The sequence below is a fragment of the Acomys minous genome (assembly GCF_964271855.1).
Source record: "Acomys minous genome assembly, chromosome: 9".
NCBI lineage: Eukaryota > Metazoa > Chordata > Mammalia > Rodentia > Muridae > Acomys > Acomys minous.
Window position 1 is genome coordinate 54085371 of NC_140490.1, and position 26312 is coordinate 54111682.

The 26312-nt window shown below is 40.7% G+C and overlaps 1 protein-coding gene across 1 annotated transcript in view; it reads left to right on the top strand.

The window, feature by feature from the left end:
• Positions 1-26312, top strand: part of LOC311605843 (uncharacterized protein) — a gene marked incomplete at both ends in the record, with an annotated part of 342410 nt that overhangs the window by 161686 nt on the left and 154412 nt on the right. The window contains 2 exons of the mRNA XM_084796705.1: positions 12023-12286; positions 16486-16684. Of these exons, the coding sequence (XP_084652831.1) occupies positions 12023-12286; positions 16486-16684 (463 nt within the window). The remainder of the gene's footprint in view (positions 1-12022; positions 12287-16485; positions 16685-26312) is intronic.

Sequence of the window (26312 nt, forward strand, 5' to 3'; positions counted from 1 at the left end):
AATACCTAAGATTATTAGCTTATAAAGTGGAAAGGCTTGTTTTGACCCACAGTTTCAGAGACGTCAGGCCATGCCCAGTTATGATTTCCTGTTCCTTGCTGTTTGGGGCAAGTGGTGAGACAGCACACATGTCAGGAGTGCTGCTAGGGCTAAATCTCACAGTGTCACAGCGGGGGAAAGAGGAGGTGACTGTGGTTCCACAGTGTCACAGCGGGGGAAAGAGGAGGTGACTATGGGTCCACAGTGTCCCTTAGGCACATGTTCTCAGCAACCCAAAGTTCCTCTTTAGGTACTTCTTCATAAGAAGCCAATAGAGCAAAACTGGAGACCACGTCATTAACATGGGAGACTTTGGGGGACATTTCAGATAAATATGAATTATTACTCCTCTGGTGTGATGGGAGAATAACAATTCCTCATTACCCACACTTTTTCAGTCACATCACTATACACCTAAGAGACACTATCAAGAGAACCTAATTCCTTGTTGAGCCCATTTCACAGATGAGATACACTGAGGTAGGACTTTCCCAGATGATTAAAATGTGCTTCAAAACCAGTATAGATGGGTCCACAGTTGTAGCAGCAGGCTCACAGCCTATCCACAAAGAAGCAAGAATTGAAGTACTATTTTTTTCCCCTATAATGAAGAATCATTCTCTTATTCCTATTATTTTTCTTTGATTTTTTTCCCACAGGCTACATTTTATTTCTAAAATCAAATCTCTCTCTTTTCACCCTTCTCTTGTCCATCTCTGAAGAGACAAGCTCGGCATCGTGTGTGAAGCTGCCCTTTGAACAGGGCGGCTCTGCTACCCTCTGCCAAAAGGTAGTGGCTTAACTTCAGGAAGCTTATGCCCAAAGCTTCCTGAAGATAGAGACTTTGCGTTTCCTTGAAAAGTCTCCAGAGGAACAGAACCGATAGAATGTGCAGGGAAGTATAAGAAGGGATTTATTTGGTTGGTTCGTATGGGCAGAGAAAGGACAGTCTCACAACGGCCATATGCACCACATATTCATACATGACTTTCTATGATTCTTACGGACCTACATGCCAATTGTCTCTAGAAACACCCTCACAGCTACACCCCAAAATGTGTCCAGTTCACAAGCAAGAATTATCCTCATACGCTTTCTTCTTCCTTCATGTATTGTTGACATCTACAAATATAGTCATCACAGAGTGGATTTCCAAAATTACCCAACAGATTTGAGATCTCAGTGTGTCATCAACTCCTTCAAATAGACTGGTGGGATATTTTTTTTATTATTTTATTTTATTTTTAATGCTGAGAGTTGAACCCAAGGGCTTGAAACAGCTAAGCACCTGTAGGCTACATTTTCAGGATTACCTGAATTATCTCTTTAAAAAATGATTTTTTTACATGTAGGTTTACACATTTTATTTTACTGGAAATGCTGCATTTTTATCTTTGTCCTTTGTGCCTGTCCTTTGTATGCCATACTCAGATTTCAGAACGCCCTACTTACAAAGTAGCAGCCCTTGTTCACTTCTCATGCAATTCAACAATCAAATCATTTTTGAATTCTCTAAAGAGGAGGAACTTGCTTCTATATTTGAACTCACTCACATTCATAGGGAATATGTTTTAATATTTCAACATCTATACAAAATGCTTTACAATTCCTTTTACGGTATTAATTTTCATATGAACAGCATCTGAAGCCACAAAGGACTGAGTAGGGCAAAGAATTTCTCCAAGGTCACACAGCCTGTTAATTGCAAAGGACACGCTTGGCTATCTCTCCCCATCCCTCTGACTCACACATGTACACTAACCAGCAGTGAATGAGTTTGAACTGATGAAACTTGGGATGGAGCAGGAATAGGATTCACATTCAATGTCCCCCCCAAAACATTATTAAACTCAAGGACTAATAATGATCAGTGAATAAAGCAAATCAAACCATGTCACATCTTTGCTGGATATCTTATGTCAACATGACACAAGCTAAAGTCTTCTGACTGGAGGAATCTGAAATTAAGAAAATGCCTCCATAAGGTCGGGTTGTAGACAAGCTGTAAGGCATTTTCTTACTTAGTGATTGATGGAGGAGGGCCCAGCCCATTGTGGGTGATATCATCTCTGGGCTGGTGATCCTGGGTTCTGTGGGAAAGCAGGCTGAGCAAGCCAGGGGTAGCAAGGCAGTCATCAGCACACTCCATGGCCTCTGCATCAATTTCTGCATCAGTTCCTGTCCTGACTTTCTTTGATGATGAGCAACGATCTGGAAGTGTAAGCCAAATAAGCCAAGTTTCTTTGGTCATGGCAGTTCATCACAGCAATGGCAGTCCTAACTAAGACAGCATTCCCACTTTAGCATCTTCGTTGCACTTGGAAGAAAATCCAGATTGCTTACGTGGCCCTTCAGAACGTGTTCTGTCCTTTATTCCATTTTCTGATTTTTATCCCATGTTAGTTTCCTGCTTATGTATTCATTCCCGTCTCTTTTTTCTTTTCTTTTCTGGGTATATCAAACTCATTCTTCCCACGAGGCCACTGAAGTCAAGGCTCCTTCCTGCTTGGCAAGTGTCTTCCTTAAGCTCTGACTTAGCAGAGGGTCTCAGTGCTCAGTGTTTCTGCCTTATGCAAAAGTTTCTGACCTGAGCACATACCTGCCGTGTTTTAGCATGTTATGATTTATGATTTCAGTATCAATTGAGGTAGGCCAAGCATTTATTACTATTGACAAAATCAAACTAGTTGATTGTCTGTTACCTTTCCATCAGTTTATAGTTAATTGAATTGAAAGTTTGTTATACAAGGGCCAAAATTGCGCTTCAATTACAATATTTGACACTTAATGTGTATGGGTTAATAAATTACCCAAAAGACACAAAAACATTAGATGCGGTTGTTGATAGGAGTTAAATCAATAATTTAGTAGCTGAGGAAACAAGTAGAATTTTCTTTAAATATTTTTTAACTGACCTGTGAAATGGGCTGTTGTCAAGCACATGGGAGGCCTGATGTACACACCAAGTACCACAGTGTGTGTGTAGGAGTGTTGTAAAATGCGAGTGCCACACTGACAGTCTTCATCATTACGTGTCTTTGGCGTGATGTGGGCTGCCCAAAGGGAAAATGTTGATTAGCAATTATTGCCCAAAGTTTTCTCCTTTCCAAATGATGTATTTGTGTGCTCCTTGTAAAGCCATTTGTGGCTAATTTGTTGGTCTTCGATCTAATCAGACTGCAGATGTTCAGAAACGCCATCTTTTTGTGCATTGAGGCTCACTCACTGGGGTTTGTAAAAGTAATGGGCTGTGCCCAATTTTCCCCCAATGTGTTCAACTCTCAGGGACAATGAAGGGAAAGATCTGTCTTTTGCCTAACAAGGAGAAAAATGAAAAGAAAAGACAACTTTTTATTTCCCAATTGAAAAAAAAAAAGAATAATAAAGGAAAAGGAAAAAGAAACAGTGGAAGGACTGTCAATCTCAGAACCGAATTTCCAAATTGAAATATTCAATTAAAATTCTTCCATCTCACTAGAATGAAATTTTCTTAGTCTCACATTGGAGTAGCAATGCAAGGAGATGCATTACAACAGGCTCAGGTTGAGGTCGGGTAATGGCATTGCAGCTTAATAAGACTATATTCCGTGAATTCCCTTATCTCCGCCATGTTTCATGGAGAATGGGAGGAAGGTCGTATGGTGATGCCCGTAATTATTCAGATAGGACTCAGTCTGATTAGATAGAAATGGCATTGCTCTAATCAGGGGCCATCAATGAGACTTCATCAAAGATACATGATGGCATTGTATCTGCCTGGGTAGTGAGACTCAGTGTCTGCTGAAGGACTGAAGGACCAGGGGAGGATTCATTGTTCGAAGTGTGGTCACCTGATTCACTCCTACCCATCATGCTGGTTAAAATGCAACAATAAATCCGATGGTAACCAGCATTTGAAATAAGCACAAATAGGTTTGTGAGTCAGGAACTGTTCTCTAAAGTCTTCAGACTTTAGATTGTTAGTGACTTCTGAATGGTTAAATTAGTTGTGGAGAAATTGCACACTTAGGTGTAGAGCTTTTAGGTGTGAGACCATAAGACTCTGCCTTTGATTTGGGGAAGATTTTTTTAAATTCAAAATTAGGAACTTATAAAGTAAAAGGTAATGCTCAGTCTTCCTGAAAAAATTTCTTCTTAAAGGGTCCTGAGTTTAATTGGAAGAAAGATGTTTTTACTCCATATGTTCTAGATATGTTGTGGATACCTGAATCTATGCAGAGTGACTTTAAGGCAGGCCCGTGGAAGGAGAGGAAACGATTCTTACCTTGTGGAAGTGATGAAGAGCAGCTGGTGGGATGGAGGGAATGACCATGAGGAGTCTGGGCATGGACCCCAGGCTGGTTTGTTTTGTTGCTGTTGTTTTGGTTGGTTGGTTGGTTGGTTTTTGTTTTGTGTGTGTGTGTGTTTGCATTGTTTCCTCCTGTAAGTTGGTCATATAGCTTGCACAGCTCTCTAAGGCCAAAGCTCAGATCCCAGCTGTACCTCACACCTGTTTGGATGTCCGTGGACCCAGCTTCTCTACACCTCAGTCCAGGAGCTTGTAAAATTGCATCCATAATAGAACATACTTTGTTGGATTATTGTGGTGATTAAGCTAATGACGATAAAGTGGTTTTGGGAAAAAAAAATGCCTTGAGATTAGTGAATAAGTGTTAACTGTTGATGTTATAACAACACTGAGGATTAACAGACTTGAAAATAAATATTCTAGAACACAGACCTTGTACACGTGTATTCAACTGCCCTTTTCTAATCAGGAGCTGTGTAGTTGTAATTGCTGTGGCCCTCTGTCCTTTTTACCTACGTCAGAATAAATTTCCAAGAACAACTACTTTGTTAAATCGTATAGTAGATAGGCAGGGGATTAGAGCTAATTCGTCTATATTTTAAATTCAAGACTGGGAAAACAGGGGGAAAATAGCACTATAAAACTCTGTCTGATAATTGAGATGACCCTGGGCTCCCTATCAATTCCCAAGCACCTTTCTGAGCTGTTGGCTTCCAGAGGAACATTTTCTTATCTCTAATGCAAATTAAACACTGATTTACTTCCTGGACTCCCTGTAGCATTCTCAGCAGAATTAGCTCTGGAACATACTTGCTAGTTTATTTCCACTCTGTTTACCTACCACCGTTGCTTCTCCAGTTCTTTATAGACAGTGATAGATCTGAAAATACCAGGTGGGCTCTTTACTCAGGTAAGGTGGAACTTGGTCTCTTGTTTATCTGATGCCAAAGCCCATACTTTTGACCCCTATGGTATGCAGCTCCCCCTTTAAGTGAGAGCAATAACTACAGGGAGCAGGCTGGACAATTTGAATTCAAGTGTACTATAGAGTATATATAAAGTGTGTGGGACCATTTACAGTGCATTTGGAAGAGTCACAGCCATGGGAGATGTCCCATGAGCAAGCCATAATGTTCCCAGTGTTTAGCTTACCAGCAGAAGGACAGACTAGGTGAGTATTTACACAGACTAGGTGAGTATTTACACACTCATCTACTCGTACCTTTACCTTCTTGACCAAGAACCACTAGTTCCTTATACCCAGTGTCTTGGGAATCACTATTACTTATATCTTGGCACAGTAGTATAATGCCAAATACAAGAAAACAGGGCATCATAAGCTATGTTGTCCTGTGTTTACATAGGAGCCAGCATTTCATGGTGTCTCACAGCAGGAACCAACTCTTCATTCCTGCCACATGTGTACCCCAGGACAGAAGTGGTCTCCCCTCATTGTTCTAATCCTAAGCCATAGACAGTGTGAAGAACTGCCTTCTGGGATGCCCCGCATCTTCCAGGGTGGTGGAAAAGGAAAGACAAGCCTGGGAGATTTAGAGGCAATAATACATTCTCTGCTTAAAAGTGATGAATGGAGCTTGGTTCGTCCACAGATCCTTGTCCATAACTAAGCAGAAAGTGGTGATGAGGAACAATCCTACCCTTCGATTGGAAGAAGGAGGAGTAAATACAATTTTCGGCATTGTGGTTACCCAGCAGGAAGAGTCACTTCCCAACATCTGGAAGTGTTCGTATGTGGACTGGTTTACACTCTGCACTGTCCAGTCTTCTAATCAGGTTACAGGTGGCAAATGGATAGCACTAGTATAACACGGGAAGATTTCCATGGAGCTAGAGACTGTGAGTAGAGCAGTTTCTCAAATTTTGCATCAGATATACCATTAGTATCTGTAGTAGCTAATTTCTAAAACTTGACATACATGGGAAGAGTTGCCTTGAGAAACTGTTTATCAGCTTGGCCTGTGGGCATGTCTGTGAGACATTTTCTTGCTTGCCAATTGATACAGGAGGGCTCAGGCCATTGTGGGTGGCTCCCTCGGCAGGTAGAGGGCCTGGACTGTATACCAAAGGCAGCTGAGCCACCCATGGGAGGCAAGGCACTAGCAGTATTTCTCCGTGGCTTCTGCTTCAAGTTCCTTTGAGTTCTTGCCTTGGCTTCATTTGTGGGGGAGTATAACCTATAAGAATAAATAAATCCATCCCTTTTGGCCAATGTTCTATCATGGGAACAGAGAAGAAGCAAACTGTACCAGGATTATGTCCATTAATATGTATTTGATTTAATAGGAAATACAGCTAAAAATTGAGATTGTGTATATTACATCTTAAACACAGTGCTAAGACATTCCAATGTCTGTAGTAAACACAGGCTGTAATATGAATTCAGTTAGGCAAGAAATAGCCTATGAAGAGACTAAAGGCAGAATTTAGAATAAGGCAGTGGTTCTAATGTCACATGATCAGAGGACAAAGCAAAGGAGCTAAGCAAGGAAATACAATTTAAGTTTCCATGTAATATTTTATGTTAAATTCAAGATTTTGTGATTAGGAAATAGAGAAGGGAACTGAGAACAGTCTTGGGCTGCACCACATGGACTTTTCAGTTAGATACCACAATGATGCTTTACTTTAGAGATTCTATCTGTACCTTGGTTTTCATTGCTGGGTTTGAGTCACATAGGTATTGTTTCTATGCTTTCTGTGTTGAATTTTCTGAACTTCTGATCGAAGACTGATGTTTTTCACCAATTTTATCAATTTATCTCTTCCACTGTTTTCAGCACCATTGTCTCTTTGTGTCCTATAAGGACTCCAGGTTCATGTGTGGCATAATATTCCATAGATTTTTTCCCATGCTATCATGTGCTCCCCCCGCCCCCCACTTTTTGCCTTTGTGCTTTAGTCAGGATAAACTCACTGTCAGCTGGATTTCCACATCCATGATGCCTTTTCTGTTGTGTCCGTGTCTACTCTTGAGCCCACGTTATTTTTGCCATGCCAAATATTTTGTTTCTGCTCTAACATACTTTCAAGTTATCTCCTGAAATATTATATTCTTTCCTCTAATTTTGATGCTAATAATATAAAATCTTTGTTACTTCCAGCCTCTGATGATGCTTGGATCTGAGTTCATTCGTCAGTGCTTCTCACCTTCTTCTGCTATGGGCGTCTTGGAGTTGCATGCCATATGGTAGACACTGTGTGCAAACAAACTGTAGAGAGTGAAACAGAAAATATCGACTCTCTCATCAAGGGCTGACCTCTATGCTCACATCGAGACCTGAGCTGAACTGGAGCTGAATTATAACTTTAGTTAGTTTGAACGCCCCACTGAGTTTCATAGATTTAAGTTATAAAAGGCCCCTGCTTCCATTTGGGCTTGGGATCCAAGTGCCATTTCAGTTTTTGATTATGTTCTGCTCTCCATGAGTGCCATGGGATTTCCAGACACTGAGGACCTCTGCCTTCATGCCTAGACCAAATTGCTCCCATGCTACTGAGTACTTGTGAAGATCCTGGGGTTAAGATTTGTCCTCAGTAATGACTTGGGCTATGTCTGGGTTCCTATGTCCATCACTCCTTTCTTCTTTCTCCTGCAGTGCCTGGCATCCAGCACCTGGTCTACATTTTCATCTGATCTCAGGGTATAGTTAACTTTAGATTTGTCCCTTCGGCTCCCAGAAAGTTGTGCATTCATATCATTGTATAATTTACCTTTTTTTCTTAACTCTGTTTCCTCACCTCCCTGCTTTTTGGTATTGGTGATGACATCAGCCACGGAATATGCTAAGCCAGAGTTCTACTGAGCTACACCCTCAGCCCTTTTCCTCACCGTGATGGGTGTGTTGGCTCTTTGCAACTATCTCTGTTTTTTTTTTTTCAAAAACAGGATGTGAAGGCACTCTACTTTTAAAACTGTCATATCAGGACTTGCCTGACAGTGAAAACTATCCTATGGTGCTGTAGAGATGACTCACTGGGCAAGAGTGATGGCTACCCTTCCACAGGACCTGCATTTTATTTCTGTCACCCACATGGTGGCTCACAACCATTTGCAACTCCAGTTCTATGGGCACTTTCTTCTTGTTTTTGTGGCATCAGTCATGCATGTAGTATACAGACATAGATGCAGACAAAACACCCATATAGATAAAAAGTAATACTATTACTAAAAAATAAAAGTAACCTGAACTATTACATCTACAAATACTTCAGAAAGTACAGAAACAGGAAGCATAGTGCGAGCATAGCTTTTCATCCCTGCTCTAGTTTGTTATGATAAAACTATGGTCAAGAGCATTCTGGAGGGAAAAAAAAGGTTTTATTTCTTTCAGGTTACAAGTCCACAAGCAGAAGCAGAGGCAGGGCCTCTTACTGGCTTGACTTTGGTGACTTTCTCAGGCACTTTTTTTAGAGAACGCAGCCCAAACTGCCTAGGGGTGACACCACCCTCAGTGGACTGGGCCCATTGACATCAATTAACAATTAAGAACCACTCCACAGATATGGTCACAGGCCAGCCTGTGGGCAGTTCTTCAGATGCGATGCCTTCTCTAGGTTTGTGTCAAGTTGACAGGTGAAGCTAATTATGGCAGGCAGGCATATTGTAGCATCATTCATCCAGGCTAATAATTTATATGTACCTGGGTTTTAATGGTCATAATTTTCTCACTTCCAGTCCACTGAATGTTCCCAAACTGTCATTTGCTTCTTAGGTTCTAATTCCTTACTCCTCTTCCACATGTATCTCCCTTCATAGGGAAGATCAGGGGCATCACAACTGTCTCTGCAAAATCTCTTTCTTCCATAGAATTTTTCATGGTGGTCAGAAAATAAAGTTCCTCCCAGGAAATAAAGTTCCTCCCAGGACATTATGACCTTCGGCTACTAGCACCCTAATGATGATATGGCATTGACATCAGAGGGAAAAAAAATGAGCACCTATTTATTTTTGTGTAGAATTTTAAAATACCAAGCTAATGAAAGATGCTCAAGGAAGTGTCATTTTGTAGGCTAGCTGTAGAAGTGGTCAAACTCCTGGGAAGGCCCCTAGAGAGACAGGAACAAGGAAACTTAGTGAAGTGACAGAGGCAACCAGGCCCAAGGTACACTATACAGAGCTGAAGCTCCCTTGTACAACAAGCAGAAAGGGAAAAGCACTGAAAGCATGCGTTCTGAAAGGACAACTGTTGTGTGAGAGAATGGATTCCATTCTTTAGGAGCATATAACACCTTTGGGGCTGGAGAGATGGCTGAGCAGTTAAGAGCACTGGCTGCTCTTCCAGAGGACCTGGGTTCAATTCCCAGCACCCACATGGTGGCTCACAACCATCTCTAACTCCAGCTACAGGGAATATGATATCTGGGTACGGACGTGCATATGAGCCACATGGATACAAGCAAAACACTCATAGGCATTAAATAAAAGATAATTAATTAATTAATTAGTTAATTAATTAATTAATTTTACCCAGAATCAGTGGACAGGATTTGCCTTGCTCCTCTACTTTATTTTGGGAGCTATCAGGGCAGCTGTATATGGCCACTCTTACGGAATAGACTTACATGAAGTGCCTTTGTGTACTGCAGTAGGTGGCACAGTGCTGCGTGGTGTGCCCACACCCTGCTGGGTAACTTCAAGAGATATGCCATGCAATAAAAGAATGCTAGTGTTTGACCTCGTTACTGATGCATCCTAATATCATCAAATATCTTCTTTTTGTTACACGTCATCTCAGAAGTGCTTGGGAAAAGTCACAAATATACATGTAAGACTAATGCATACCTCGTATTTCCCTGAGCGTCGTTAACTCGGTATAAATGTGCCATCTCTATGAAGAACATACTTATGTCACTGTGGCTTGGGGTTTTATTGTAATTTTAGGTTTTTGATTGGTTGGACCCAGGGCCTTATACACAGTGGGTAAGTACTTGTTCACTTAACCACGTGTGTAGTCCTTTCTGTGGTTTTCCAGAAAAGTCAAGTGCATATAAAACATAAGTATAGGAAGAGAAGTAAGTTACATAAACACACCACAAAAGCCACCAGGAACTGTCACTGCTCGTCATATTCTTAGCCCAGCTGCTTCAAATGCATTGCAGAACCACACTGGGTTAGTACAAGGAGGGTCCAATTTTTCACTGCTAAATCCAATGGTAAAGCTGAAGCACTGTTGACAGCACGCCCCGCTGTATTCTTAAATCATGGCTTTAGCCAGGGTTCTGACTCCATTTCCCCTCCTCCGCTTAGCTCTTGTTCTTGTGTTGGAAATGTTACTCGTGGCCAGCTAGCCAAATGAAAAGTACAACTTGATTAAGGATCTCTTGTGTCAGTAATTTGTGCCTAATGTCTCTAGCTTTCCCATGGGCTGTTGTAGAGAATGCTAAATCTGGTTTAAATGAAACCTGATACCGTTAATGGCTTAATAGCAGCTGCCACAGGGTTATGGTGTTTTCAACAGATGTCTCTGTTACATTTTATTCCCAAACTTAAATCTTCAGTTATTCATATAAATCATATAAACATAATTGCATGTTCGGATAAATGTTTTGCAAAATAGCCTATGACAAGAAATTTTTTTTTGTCCACTTAAATCAATTCACCTAACATTTTATAAAGAAAATTAGACATAATATTCTTCAAGTAAAAAATTATTTATGTCTTCGCATTGATAATTTTTTTGAAGCTGAGAGATGGGCTTTGTCTCTACACTTAAGAACATGACTTGGCCAATGTGATCATTGATCTGTCATTGCCTACTGCCATTTGTTTGGCTCTTATAGTGACGTGCATGGCAGTGTCACTTCAGATAAACAGCAGCCACAAAATAGTAATTCTAATTGTCATCAGGAATAGGGCTCATTTTTTCTGGAGTATGGGAATTTGTTCAACTACTTTTTATATATGGGATTTGCTCTGTGTAAAGCACTTGAGCCAGGTACTTGAATAATCCAGAAGATACAAAACAGGCGCATGACATCATGATTGTGGTGGGGCACAGAAAGAGTCACGTGCTTAGTCAGCTTCTGGGCTATGAACAGAATACTTGCAGGCATCATAATTTAGAAAGGAGAGTTTAATGGAGTCGTGGTTCTGCAGGCCAGGAAATTCAAGAATGTGGTGACATCTGCTGAGAGCCTTCTTCCTATACCACACAATGGTAGAAAAAGGGCAAGCAACTAGTTTAAGTCTGCTACCTGTTATTCCTGTCTCACAAAGCCACTGGTGCCATTCTGAAGGCTCCACTCTCATGGCCTCATCTAATTCCATCTCCTCGAAAATGCTCTCTCCATACATCATTAACATCTGAATTAATGGATGAGGTTTAAAGCACAGGAACCTTAATGGACACATTCAAACCTGAGCAACAGCAGACGTACCAGCTCAAGCCAATAGGCATGAAAATACAGAGTAGCGTGTTAATTGCGATGCTATGAGCTTGATTCCCGAAGCTTATAAAGCATGGAGTCTCTGGCAGAGCCACATTTTCATGGTTGTGTGGCTGCTAAATTACCTGAAGCTAGAAGGCTTATTTGTAAATTCACCCAAGAGTAAGTATTCGAAGGCCACAGGACGAATATAGAACATGTTGGTACTTAATTTTGAAGGGTCTGTGGGTTTCTCTGGGTAACAAATAGCAGCCTCATGGAGTTCTCCTGTCTTGCTATTTTTGCTAGGTATTGCCTCAAAGGAACACCGTGAAACCTGGCTGGTCTTTCTTGTTCGAGCTCGTCTTTCTCCGTGAAACACACGTTCATAATGACCTGATCATGGGCTGGGCAGTCTTTCCTGTGTGTGATAACAACTTCCGTACAGTGGAGGGAAAATTCAAGTGCCCCCTTCTCCGAGGACCTTATGACCAGAAACTGGACAGCTTCAGAAAAATAGAAAATTTGATTTGCCAAGACTTGGACAAGTGGCTGTGCAATCTATATTTTAAGGTTTGTAATATCATGGCGTTGTTTATTAATTTTTTAAGACTGCATTTGGTGCTGTAGCCTAGGCTGTCCTTAAATTCTTGATCCTCACATCTCAACCTTTTGGGTGCTACCTAGCTAGAATTACCTGTATGAAATGTGAGTTTGTAACTGGAAAATAATTTCAATTATTTCCCAAAGCCACTTCTTTCTTGCCTTTAACTTTCTTTATTGAAATTGCAAAATTTACTAAAGTTTCTTTTAAAAAGTAAAAGTAACCTACGTCAGATTTCTGAAAATGCATATTGTTTAGTATTTAGAAATTGGTAATTATAGTGTGAGTTTATGGGGAAAGTAAAAGTGAATTAAATACAGTCTTGTATACTGAATAAATCAGAACTGCCAACCATGGTTCCTGGTTCTCTGCAGTTAGCAATCGTAAGTTCTCCTGGACATCATCCCAAGAATGGATGATTTATTTGCTTACCAAAAGCACTGACCAAGATTCCCTGTGTGTTTGGAGTTGCTGTTGATGGGATATGGAAGAAGTGAGGTGTGACTTCTATCTTCTGAATGCCTCTCTGATGGGACAGATGCCCATGAAAGGGTAATTTCACAGAGGTAGAGTGGCCACTCCAGAGCTGTCTCCCTTAGCCACTCCACTTCCAAGCATGTATTTTATTTTATGATTTTTTATTTTTGTCAAAGGCAAATATACTTTGACGTACTTATTTGTATATGTTTGTCTTTCTGTATACTACTGAACCCAGCCTTTTAACAGACATGACAGTACATAAAATTCACTGTAGGGAGACGTCATTACCCAGAGAAGAAAATGGAGGCATGTGATAAGAATAGAGTGTCCCACCGGTTTGTAGTCAGCTTATTTTGTTCTTTGTGTCGAAACTTGTTATTCTTAGTTATAGTATTTTCATAGGTTGACTATATCATAAAGTACACATCTAATTATCTGCCATTTCTGTCTATCTGTCTCTGTCTGTCTGTCTGTCTGTGTCTCTGTCTCTTCCTCTCTCTCCTTCTCTCTTCATTAATATATTATCTATCTATCTATCTATCTATCTATCTATCTATCTATCTATCTATTATCTATTTGCCTACCTATCTACCTAATTGGTGGAACTGATAAGGCTATTTCCTGGAAATGTGCATTTTGGCATTAAGTTTTAGTTTTCTTTTTTTAAAATCTATCTTGTAGTATTGTTCTTCTGTTATCTTTTTCTATAAGGTAAAGTTACCTAATGTTTTCTTTTTAGTGAATCCCATTATTGTGTTATGCTGAAATATCATGTTGGGGTTGTCTAGAGAGCTATTAGCAAGTAGTTCTTACCTGGATGCGAGCCTTCCTAGTCCTTGTGAAAACATTGCCAAGCTGAGATCAGTATGACTGTCCCTTAGACTCACTAAGAAAAAAATCCTCACACTTGCTGCTTATGCTCCTTATGCTCTGAAACTTTGTACGGTGCTTCACATATCAGAGCACACTCACAGCTCTTAAGAATGAGAAACGTTGGGGCTGGAGAGATGGCTCAGTGGTTAAGAGCACCACCTGCTCTCCCAAAGGTCCCGAGTTCAATTCCCAGCAACCACATGGTGGCTCACAACCATCTATAATGTAACCTGGTGCCCTCTTCTGGCCTGCAGGTAAACAAGCAGACAACACTGTATACATAATAATAAAATAGATAAATAAATAAAAAAGGATCAGAAATGTTGATATAAGCAAGCTTTCATATGGAAGAATGATACAGGGGTGTAGATAACTATAAAAACTCTGTAACAAAATGCTTTAAAATTGTAGTAAACATTATACTCTGAGTCAAAAATAAACTGAATTTTAAAATACAGTCATAAAAAGAAGTAAATTTTATTATAGTTAATACAAAAGCCATCTTTGTGCATGTGTCTCTGTGTGTGTCTGTGTGCATTTGTGTCTGTTCATGTGTGTGTGTGTGTCTATGTGTGTATGCGCTCATGCACATGTGTGCACACTTGAGACAGGGTATTTCCTATAGTACTATCTTATTTTACATGTGTCTCAATAAAATGCAGAGCTTTCTATTTTCGCTAGGCTGCTGGTCAGTAAGGCCCTAGGACCCACCTGTTTCTGCTTCTTATTCTATGCCACCAATTGCTGGGACTGCAGGCATGGGCTGCTCTGCTTGGCTTTTGTGGGAACTGCAGATCCGAACCTACGTCTGTATGCATGCTCAGCAAGCTCTTTACTTGCTGAGCCATCTCCTCACCTGTGGCACCTGTAACACGTAACTGCTTTCCTTTATTCTTTTCTTTCTCTTGCATCTCACTGTTCGTGCTTCAGGACCTCACGTAGCCTTGGCAACTGCACTGCTACTGAGCTGTATCCCCGACCTTTCCTGTACACACTGACTGTTCTGTGAATCACGGCTTGGAAGGTCGGCGCTAAACTCATAAAAGACAACTGAAATAGCTGGTGTTGATCATGAAGATTATTGATGTTGAGATTAAGTCAAGACTTAAAATCTACAAGATAAAAAAGTTGGTTATTAAATAGTATTAAAATTATTTGGCTGGATCATAATCTACGCGGACTTGAAAACCAACTGTTTCTCCTTTTTATTTAACTAAAACATAGTGAGGAAAAAGTAATGCCCATAGAGCATGCCTGGCCACTATGTAGCACAAACAAATATATTCATCACCAATTCTATTATGTATTAAATAATATTATGAATTGTTGCCATCTGCAGCTGTCTGGGCAGTAAGCCCACTTTACTGAGAAGAGTGGTAATACAGCACAAGGTACTGATTGAGAGAAAAAAGTAAGTGGTGAGGAAGACACTTCTTCATAAGGATGAAAACAAAAAAAATTCTAATACAATACTTTGTTTTTCCTTATTTAAATTTCTCTAACAACTGAATTTTCCCAGGATGAGTTTCCTCAAGAGCAAAATGTTCTGATTAGGGCTGGGGACATGGCTCAGGTGGCAAAGTGCCCCGCAAACATGAGGACCCGAGTTTGACTTCTTAACACAAAACTAAACCGTACCAATAAAACAGCTCCCTGCCTCCTCTCTCCCCCACAAAAAGATCACTGCATAGGGCATCGTGTGTCTTTATCTCGGACACTAGGGGGGTGAGTTCAAAGAATGGAGTCGGGGAGGGCCCTACGGCCACTAGCCAGCCATCCTTCTCAGCTCCAGGTTCAGTCAGAGACCCTGCCTTAAAAACTTCAGGAGAGTGACTGAGGGAAATATACAATGTACACGAAGGCAGGCAGGCAGGCACACACACACAAACACGCACACACCAACTATATGGAAATAAAACAACAACAACAACAACAATAACAACAACAACAAAACAAAACCAAAAAGCAAATGGCATAAAAAGACAAAACAGATGACGGAACAGAAAAACATCTTCACAATTTGAGCTTAGAGAAGGTTAAGGAATCCAAGGGACCTGTCTTCCTCTTCCCTACAGGGTCGATGGGAGGGAGGAGATTGCTATAAAGCACATCAGGCAACCAAGGGCTCAAGGCTCCACCCTGCCCTCTGTCGTTGTCCATGTCATTAGGGGCAGTAACTGCAGCCCTTGGGAGGAGGCTGGAAAGCAGCACTGACCAAGTCCCATAAGGCGTGTGTGAGGACTGAAGAGGGAGACTGGGCAAGCAAGGAAGGCTGTCACTCCTTCCCAGGACCGTCCTCCCACTCCTTCCCAGGACAGTCCTCCCACTCCTTCCCAGGACAGTCCTCCCACTCCTTCCAGGACAGTCCTCCCTCTGGGTCACTATCATTCTCAGGCACCTTGTTGTCTTAAACTTTTGGTGATAAAGTGCGTGGTGAATACCCACCTGTTTGCTTACCGCCGTGTTCTATAATCTTGCTATATCTTCTTTAGCTTATTTTTTCTTGGAGAAAAATTAAAAAACAAACATAAAAACGATTATTTGCTGGTTTCATCCCAGTATGACATTTAGTCATACAGGTTTTCTTAGAGGGTATTAAAATAATAAATTAAACATATAAAGCACATGAAAATATTTAAAGTGGTTATGGAGGTTATTATATTACTACTATAATTTAACCAGACAAAAACCCTTCAGAGTTTGGAAAACTGAGTTGTTCTTTTAGATATCTCAAAATCCTCCATTGTTCTAGAGAAATGTAACCACTTAGGTAATATTTGCAACAGTTTCCATTAACTGATTTATCTCTTAATAGGTAATTAAAACTCCTTTGCATTTGGATGATCAAAAGAGCCATGAGAGCCGCAGGCAGCTTTCTCCCGAACATCCCGTGTGCCTAATGGCAGATGCTGAGAACACAGAATTCGATTTGGATAATACAGCCAGCCCTTCAAAGAACGAACCCCCAGGAAACACCCAGGCTGAAACGGGCCGAGCCACCCTCTCTTCTCAAGGTTGGTTGACTTATTTTCTTCAGTATTCCAACACAGTGTGAAGAACCTCTTCTTGTTGAATGAAGCTAATTAGGGATGGCTTTTCTAAGCTGAACCATGGGGAAAGAATATAACCATTGACAAGAATATTAGTTTTCATAGTGCTTTGACTATAATGGAAATAGGTATAAAAATACCTCCTTGAAACACATATTTTTCCTCCATGACTCCACTGCTTGTAGGCTAATTTTTTCACTCTTTTTGGAGATGTGAGATTATCTTACTTCTTTTGGGTCTTCGGTTTACATTTTCAGCTTTCTTGTATGTGTTCACAAGTTGTAACCAAAAATCTGAGTATAAAAGATAAAATTTCATCAGGACGAAGTTCTCAAGCAGCATATAGTTTATGCTGTACAGCTTTGTTTCTGAAGATTGGTTTTATGAAGTACTGGGCAAATCAAGTTTTTTCAAACATTCCATTTTGAGAAGAGCCACGCTTGAAATTGTCCTTTGTAGTAAACACTGATTATCTTTACAAAAGGTAAAGTTATGGGTCTCTGTAAGTGGAAGGATATTAGCCTGCCCAACAGGGTAGGATGGATCGGCAGCTACTGTAGGACTAGTAGTCACAGCCTCGGGGCAGGGAGTGGCACTTGCACTGATTACCAGTGGCAAGCCTTGTAGTAAACATTTTCTTTGAAATTATCAATTGGTTTAATTACGTGGCCCAGAAAACATACCATGTACCAATCCTCCATCCGATATGGCAGTTCCATTTTGCTGTAGTTTCTTTACATAATTTCTTTTTCTTTTACTCTCCTTTTCTTCTACCTCCCCTTTCTTACCCTCCTCTCTCTGTGCATGTAAGTATGTGGGTATAGATATATATGTGTGTACGTATATGAGTATGTGTGCATATATACATGTGTCTGAGTGTGAGTGCATGTATGTGTGTGGTGGCATGCGTGCATGTGTACTATGTGTGTGTGTGTCTGTGTGTATGTCTGTGTGTCTGTGTGTATGTGTTTGTGTATATGTGAGTGTATCTGTGTGTCTCTGTGTGTGTGTGTGTGCACGCGCGTGCGTGTGCGTGCATGCGTGTGTGTGTGTGTGTGTGTGTGTGTGTGTGTGTGTGTGTGTGTGTGTGTATGCGTGCCATGGAAGCCAGAGATCGACACTGGGCTTCTTCATTGATGTCTCTCGATCTTACTTTTTGAGGCAGGCCTCTCCCTGATCCCTCTTGCCTATCTGGTTAGCAGCAAGCTTCAGAAGCCTTTCCGCGCTCAGTCAGCCTTCCTCAGCACTGAGATTACAGACACCTGCCACTGCATCTAGCTTTATGTTTTAATGTGGATCCTGGGGAATCAAAGGAAGATTTTCATACTTTTATGGCAAGTACTTTGCCACTGAGAAAAAAGATAGGAAGTTCAGAGGCGATATGGAACGTGGGGAGGGAGAACAGGTTCCTGATCAAACTGTTAAGTGATTTGATCCACCTCAGGAGTGTGTGCAGAGACATAATAAATCAGGACTGGGGGTATAGCTCTGGGAAACAGGTATGATTCTGGAACAGGATACTGGTACTCCTCCAGTGTGCTCAGCCCGGCCACAGGATTCTACTTCCCGAGTCACCTCTGCCTTGTTGGGTTTTTGTTTGGTTTGTTTTCTTTTCTATTAGTTGATTAGCTGGCAACCTCAAACTTCCTAGGAAGGGGTGAGCACTTGTTAAATCATGTTCAGAACTTTTTGGTTCCTTAGGAGCAGTACCTAGTTGGACTGTGCAGAGCTCCACGCATTGCTAGGTTCAAGTCGCGAATATTTGCTCTTCTAAAATATTGCTCTGGTGTGAGCCTTGGACATCCTATACTTGTCTGACCTGTGTGCTTGCTTGTGACTCAGCCACTGTCATCAGCTAAGGACTACTGAAGTACCATGCTCTCTAGATTCATGTACACCTGAAAAATGCTACATTAAGATTTTGCACATGGGATGCATAAATATCAAGTTGTATGATACTGACCTTAAGTAAATATTATTTAAGATAAATTAGGCCCCAGCTCTATGTTGAAGTCAGGTAATACCATAGTTATAAAGCAATTTGAGTTGGGTGTATTCGTCATATTCTTCAATTTGCTGCAGTTCTGTCCTACTGGAGAGAGCAGATGACTGCACCCTGCTCTGCATAGAGGAGACGAGAAGGAGACTTGGTCATCCTCAAAGTGCACTTGTAAGCTCTCTGCCAGCACTTTGTGTTGGAGTGTAGAAGAGTTAAACCCTGGTTTATTTTTACTTTAAATGCAAACATCTGGGGTATTTAACCATGTATGTATAGTGCAGATAAGGGAAAGAAGAAGGTGGGCTCTTTAAATAAGAGGATGCCCTTGATGGTTGACAAAGAACAGTTGATGCTGTAAAAGGGCTCCAAACCCGAGGCCAGCAATGCCACCGGTAAGCTCATCCCAAATGCCTTTGTGGAGAGGCTGCATAGATGTGGTGTTGAAGTCTGGTCAGTTGCCTCACCAAGATCGTTGCTGTTACACTGGGTCTCAGTTGGATCTAATTGGTCGGACTTTTCAGCTGCAACATCTGGGTTGCCCCTGCTGAATGAAGGGGAGTGGGGGGAAGTGACTTTAACATGGCATATATATGTAGCCTGGGAGCTCTAGTTTTATTATGTCCTTAAGAGTCCATATTTTGAAACCTTGGTTTCTAAATGAGGCAGTGCTGAAAGCTGAGGTTGGTTGTTTTGTTTTGTTTTTGTTTTTAAGGAGGTGATTGGATCTTAAGGGTTCTACCCTTGAGAAAGCACTGACCGATATGAGTTATTGAGAAAGTACATTTTTCAGGATGAAACAGCTCTGTGATCTCCCAGTATTTAATCCTAAGACTGCTTGGGCCTTCACAGAGCCCCAGACAACCTGAAGACCCTCACTAGACAGAGCCTCTTGAACCACCTACCCCCAGAGCTGTAAGAAACAAAGGCTCTCCTTCACAAATGCCCAGTCCTAACAGTTTGAGTGGAGCCACAGGAAATGCACTAAGACGTTGGAAATCTGAGACGTTGAAAAGAAAGACAGTGTCAAAGCGTCTTCTGATGGTTGAGGATCATCATCCTAAGAAAAATAAAGTGAGAAATAGAAAGGGAACGATTGTGACTTCATTAGACAAAAGAGAAGAGAAAGCACGCCATTGATTTTGCTTAAATATCAAGTTCAAAGGTCAACTCTGAAGTCACTGAACACTGTAAAATATGTGCACTTGTAAAGTGCGTTTGTTTTAAAAATGTTTTAGCACAAAACAGTCTTATTTTAGAATTCTCAACTTTTAACACAGTGGGGTCTGATTTAACTAATGATCCTTAATGTCACTTATATTTTTATCTAGTTTTAGGATTCTGAGTAGAAGACTAGAAATAATTACTTTTGGACCATTTTCCACCATATCCTTTCTGCTTTCTTGTCTTTCCTAAGGCAATAAGGCTACATTCCGTAGATGAAGCATTCCCTGCTAGGAACGTGGTTTTTAGGGTGCTACTGCTGCCCCAGTGCTCTCCTCAAAGAGGGCAGGTGCCACTCTGAGAAAAAACAACACCAACATATTCAGTATGCAAATACAATGTGCATCAAGAAAGAGAATTTCTTATGCTTTGCTTTAAAAAAAAAACTGATTATTTTCCTTTGCTATGAGCTCAGAGACTAATGTAAGTCGGCAGAGGGACTGTTTCCTCCTGTTTGAGCAGATTTATACAAAGCCAGAACATAAAAACTTCTTGCAGCACATGTCTCCTCTACTGCTTACTTTTACTTATTTTTCTTGGATGCTCCTACCCTTATTATTAGTAGTTAATATCTCCCATGGGCTTGTTTTCTAATATATCAGGGCCATGATAAAGTGTGCTGTTTCTGCCACTGATGTGTTGCTAGGAAATTTAATAATAGGTAAACAAACACAACATGTGGTAATTCATTTCAAATTAAAAGTTTATTAAACTCTGGCTTGATGACGTTCTGTCTGTTTACATACAGAGGAAGGAAACGTAGGGAAGTGGTGATCACGTGGTATGTTCATGGCTGCAGAGTGTCTACATGGAAAAAATGTGCTTATGATCTTCCATGTGTTATTCTCCGTCAGTAGGCTCCATATATAATCTGTCAAATTTATTATTCTGTCCCAAATTCACACAAAAAAGTGGCTTTCATGTTCTCTTATAAGTGTGCCTGTGTACACACTCTTTCCCAAGGGGGTTTTGGACTTAGTTCATGGTTGATGATGATGATCGACATTGTTACTATGCAAATGCCTGGGCACAGGAAATATTTATAAATGGCTGGAAGAAAATAACTATGGTGTAACTTTTGCGATCACCTTCTTTCAAGTTGTTTTTACTCTTTAGCATAACCAGCAGGGAAATGGTGATTGCATTTGATAATTTTGTTTTTTTATATGGATATCTTGCAAGAACAATAGTTCCTGGTAAGGCTTATGAATCCTTGGTGATACTGAATTCAAGAGAATTTTATTGTGTGCTCACAATGAAAACACATTAAGTGTGTGTGTGTCACACACACACACACACACACACACACACACACACACACATTGCTACATGCTGTAGGGTTGTAAGTCAAAAGTATCTTCAAATGTTTACTTGAGCCATCTGGTCCATTATGATACAAACACATGTCTACGTGGCTGGTAGGAGGAGTGGGCTCTTTCAGCATCCTATCCATAAAGGGCCAGCAAACCTTCTTGGGGGAGAATCCAGACCTGAGAAAAAGCAACTGCAACCGATTAAGTAGCTATTTACTTGTTAGATGAGGGAACATTTATGAGGACTGTGTGTTGTCACCAAGTTATATTTGTACTTTGTCTCAATTGGCTCCAGCCCTTGAGCATATTATGAAAGAAAACTGGCTTTAGGGTATAGATATTAGATGAAGATGAGGCAAATTTCTCTCTCTCTCTCTCTCTCTCTCTCTCTCTCTCTCTCTCTCTCTCTCTCTCTCTCTCTCTCTCTCTCCTCTTGCCACTTACTTCCCTGTCAATTCTTATACATGATATCAAGTAGAAGAAAGAAGAACCACTGTTTTTATAATAGAGTTGAATCTTTGACATCTGAAGACCAGAATTGATTTTTACATTTTTGAATTATAGAGAAACAGAATTTATCTGTCTATTAATGAACTAAGATATTTTCCTAGGGTGGACAGCATGGTTCTTTTTCATGACAGTGGACGATAGAATGGTGTCAGAGCTATAGCGAGCCACATATTCTCAAGGAGACACTGTCAGCACTCTAGGTCTCTTACATTCACCTGCTATAGGATATTTTTAACTTTGGCTGGACTTCTGAGTGCATAACCCCACCATCAGTCTTGAAACATGTATATTCCACTGTGCACCCCACACTGTGAATGACAAGTATGTAGGCTTTCAGTATACAAAGAGACCACTCAACCTGGCTGGAATAGGAAGGGTTATCACAGTCAAAAGCAGCCCCAATGGCATTAAATCATGTAAAAAATTGATTTATTCCAAGTAGACATTTGCCTACAACAACAATTAAACAAATGCAATGAAACAATTAACTGTGTCCATGTATTAACCTTCTGTGCAACTGTTAATGCACATTGACACATGGACTTTGCTCAGACCCAATGACTCCAAGTCTCTAGGGTTAAGACCTTGACATTGGTACTGTTAAAAAATGCTCAAGGATTCCAAGTCTAGAAAGACTGAAGGTTTCTTGGCATGGTAGTACATATCTATAATCCCAGCATATGGGAGAAAGAAACAGAGGATCAGGGACTCAAAGCCAGCCTTGGTTACATAGTTGGGAAGAAACCAGCCTGAGTTATAGAAAACTCATCTCAAAAAGAAATCCCAAACCGAACTGTACTGGCTGGTTTTGTGTGTCAACTTGACACAAACTAGAGTCATCAGAAAGGAAGGAGCCTCAGTTGAGGAAATACCTCAGTGAGATCCAGCTGTATGGTATCTTCTCAATTAGTAGTCCATGGTGGGTGGTGCCATCCCTGGGCTGATAGCCCTGGGCACTATAAGAAAGCAGGCTGAGTAAGCCATGTGGAGAGCAAGCCAGTTAGCAGCACCCCTCCATGACCTCTGCATCAGCTCCAGCCTCCAGGTGCTAGCCCATCTTTAGTTCCTATCCTGACTTCCTTTGGTGATGAACAGCAATGCAGAAGTGTAAGGTGAATAAACCCTTTCCTCCCCAACTTGCTTTATGGTCATGGTGTTTCATCACAGCAATAGAAACCCTAATGAAGACACAAACTAACCAGATATCTAATGTGATTGTAGCTCTGAGTTTCTTTAGTTTCTTGAGGCAGGTAAGATGGTTTATTTGACCTTCAGATATTCTTTAATCTTATTGTTACTGAAGAGCCCTCACCAGCTAGTATAAAATTTCCTTTTTAAGGAATCCGTACTCAATGCTGAGTACCCACGGTGTTCTTTCTCTTCATTGTGAATGTGTGTCCATTTGCATGCCTGGATGACCAGCCTCATGAGTATTGACTAAGTCTGTGGAGTCTAATCTGTTCCTGGCACAAAGCACTTGCCCAGTTAAAGACCTGCTAAATGAATAAATGAATAGATCCATTCATTGGTCAATTGTGGACTAATATAGCCAAGAAGTACATATGACATATCTTCATTTGACAATTACACTGTGGTAGTATGCAAGGAAATATGGAGTCAGAATTCTAAAAAATGTTGAAAATCTCGGGGCTTCCCCTTTTCTGGGGGGGGGGTAGGTGAGGGAGGATGGGGGAAGACAGGAAAAGTAGAACTAGGAGGAAATAAAGGAGGGGGCTATGATAGTGATGTAAAGTGAAGGAATATATAAACGAAAAATAGAAAATAAAAAAGAGAAAATTTCGGTCAGCTATTGATTACAGTAGAACCATTGTGAAATAACGTGGTCTATTTTATTTTGTAAGAAACTCCCTTGTAGGTAGCACTTGCCACTTCCAACCCTGCAACACTAAATAAGAGAAAAAGAAGGACAGAGAGGAAAGGGGGCAGGGTTGATCTTTTCCATTAGGCTATCCAATTTCCACTTCTTGTCTCTTTGCATTTGGCCAGTCAACAAACTGCAACAAACTTCACCCAACCGCAACTGACAATAGTAACCAGCAACAATCAGCAACAATAGCAGCAGCAGCAGCAGGAGGATGGGGATGAGGAGGAGGAGGAGGAGCAGCCAAGGCTCCTCTCCAGGAGTATAGAACATCAAAAGCTGTAGAAGGTGATCTCAGGCCCTAGCATTTATATACTTTCTTAAGAATCCCCAGAATCTCAACTGCCATACACTTGCGGAAACTATCTGCAGTTGGCAAATCACGCCCCTGCTAGAGCATGAGGCAAATCATACTCAGCTGCTGTGGACAATCTGAAGCAGCCCCATAAAACATATTCCCATATCACGTCTGTGTTTTTAGAGAAGCCTCAAGTTCTTACTACACTCTTTTGCTTTTCCAGAATGGCCATACTGTCTGCCCTGCATGACCACCAGCTGGTCAGGAGCTTCAGTCCCTCTGTGTGCTCACCAGTACCAAGTGTTCACAAGCTCATGCTAACGTGTGCATAACATCATCTTGTGATTGCCAGCACTCTCATTTCTCGAATGCTAACATCCTACAACATATCTACATGTACATGTTCGGGCATACCTGTTCCTAGTCTATTTTCTTGCTTGTTTGTCTTGGAAACAGCATTATGAAGCTATCCAGGCTGATCTTGAACTTACAGTGTAGTTGAAGATGACTTTCAACTCCTGTTGTACCTTCTTTCTGAGTGCAAGGATTACAAGTGTATAGCCACACTGGGTTTAAATAATGCCCTGGGTTGGATTTAAGGTGTTGTGTTTGCTAGGCAAATGCTCTACCAGTTGTGTCACCTCTCCAGGTCTTGTTTGCAGTTTTTAATTATGCTTCTAGTTCTTCTTAATGTTGAGTTTTTCTTACGAGTCCTTTGAGGAATATGCTAGTTGTAGACATTTTCTCCTCACCTGCCATTGACTTGTGTAGTTTTGTAGCACTGCCTTCCATAGAGTAAGTCTGCTGGGTTTTGATTAGGTTCTGTTCATCAGGTTAAATGGATTATCCTGTTCATGTCATGCCTTCAAATTCTGTCCAACTTCAATTTACAAGACTTCCTGTTTTAAATAGATGATCCATTTGTAGTTTGGTTTTGAATTAGGTACAGAGTTGAGATTGACCTTAGGGGTGCTCTTTACTTAGGAACGTCCACTTCTTCTAATAACTTTTGTGGACCGACTTGTTTTAAGGTTGACTTGCCTTTGTACATTGGTCAAAAATCAGTTTCTTAACTTTTAAAATATTTGCCAAAATTCTCCATGTCATTTTTTAATGAGTACAGAAATTAGTCTTCTCAATTTTCCTATTCAGTCCTAAGTATTTACTTCTTTCTTGGGCTTAAGCCCTAAAAAGGGACTTGCTATTTATTTTTAAAGATTTTTTTTTAAATTTTTGGCTACAATTTCTTTGTTACTAAAATACTTGTAATTTAAAAAATTAATTGGTCACACATTTATTCTTTTATTTTAAAAGCTAACTTTTTCTTTCCTTCCTCTGTATTTTTGCTTCTTTTACTTTTTCTCACTGCAGGGACTTTCTAGGCAGCTTGGTGGGAGGACAAATGCCTGGCGTGTACTGCTATGTCCATCCATCATTACACAGTGAGAGGACAAATGCCTGGCGTGTACTGCTATGTCCACCCATCATAACACAGTGAAAGGACTAACAGGGAAAGAACAGTAGTGGGAGGGCTGGAAGCATGGTGATCATCGTCCCGCTGAGCTCCACGCCCTTCATCTGGAAGCTCAGGATGTGAGAGCTACGACAGGACGGTTACCAGGCTTAGCTGTCTTCCCAGTGATGAGAGATGGCTCTGTGAGTGTTGGGAGCAAGTTTCTGTAGCTAGTTTTAAATAGATGTCCATGTTACATTGCAGAAACCCCAGCCTATGATCCTGGCGGGGATTAGGTAAGGAGAACAACTCTTTCCTTGTAGATTTATTACTGTTATTATTGTTTCCTCAAGATACAGTCTCTCTATATGGTTAGTGCTGGCCTTGAGTTGATGAACCGCTTGACCCAGTCTCCTGAAACTTCTCTAAGAAATGATTAGTTACCTGGATCATATATATCACTATGCATATATATTGCATATGTAACACATAGAAAGTAACCAATATATACATACAATAATTTATCAGTTCCTGTGGAAGAATCATGAATCCGGAACTTGAAAACAGTATACACCATTTTGCCATTTACTGTTAGAGCTGAGCCGATGGACCGAGGTTACAGACAACCATAACCACTTTCAAAGAATGAGCATTTCTAGAAGTTATAGCCACAGTTTGAAGAATTGTGAATGACAATTTTAGAATCACTGTTTGTTGAAAGTCAGAAGCAAATGTGGCATTTGGTCTCTGGGATTTTTTTGTTTTTCAGATAGCATAAATAGATCTAAGTCCTTCATCTAAGTAGAAAACAGGGCCTTGGGGAGCCACAGTATGTTTCAAAGTGGTTAATCTGCATAAAGAGCTAATTACCTGCATTTTAAATGCCTTTATTTAAGATATGGAAATGCATAAAATA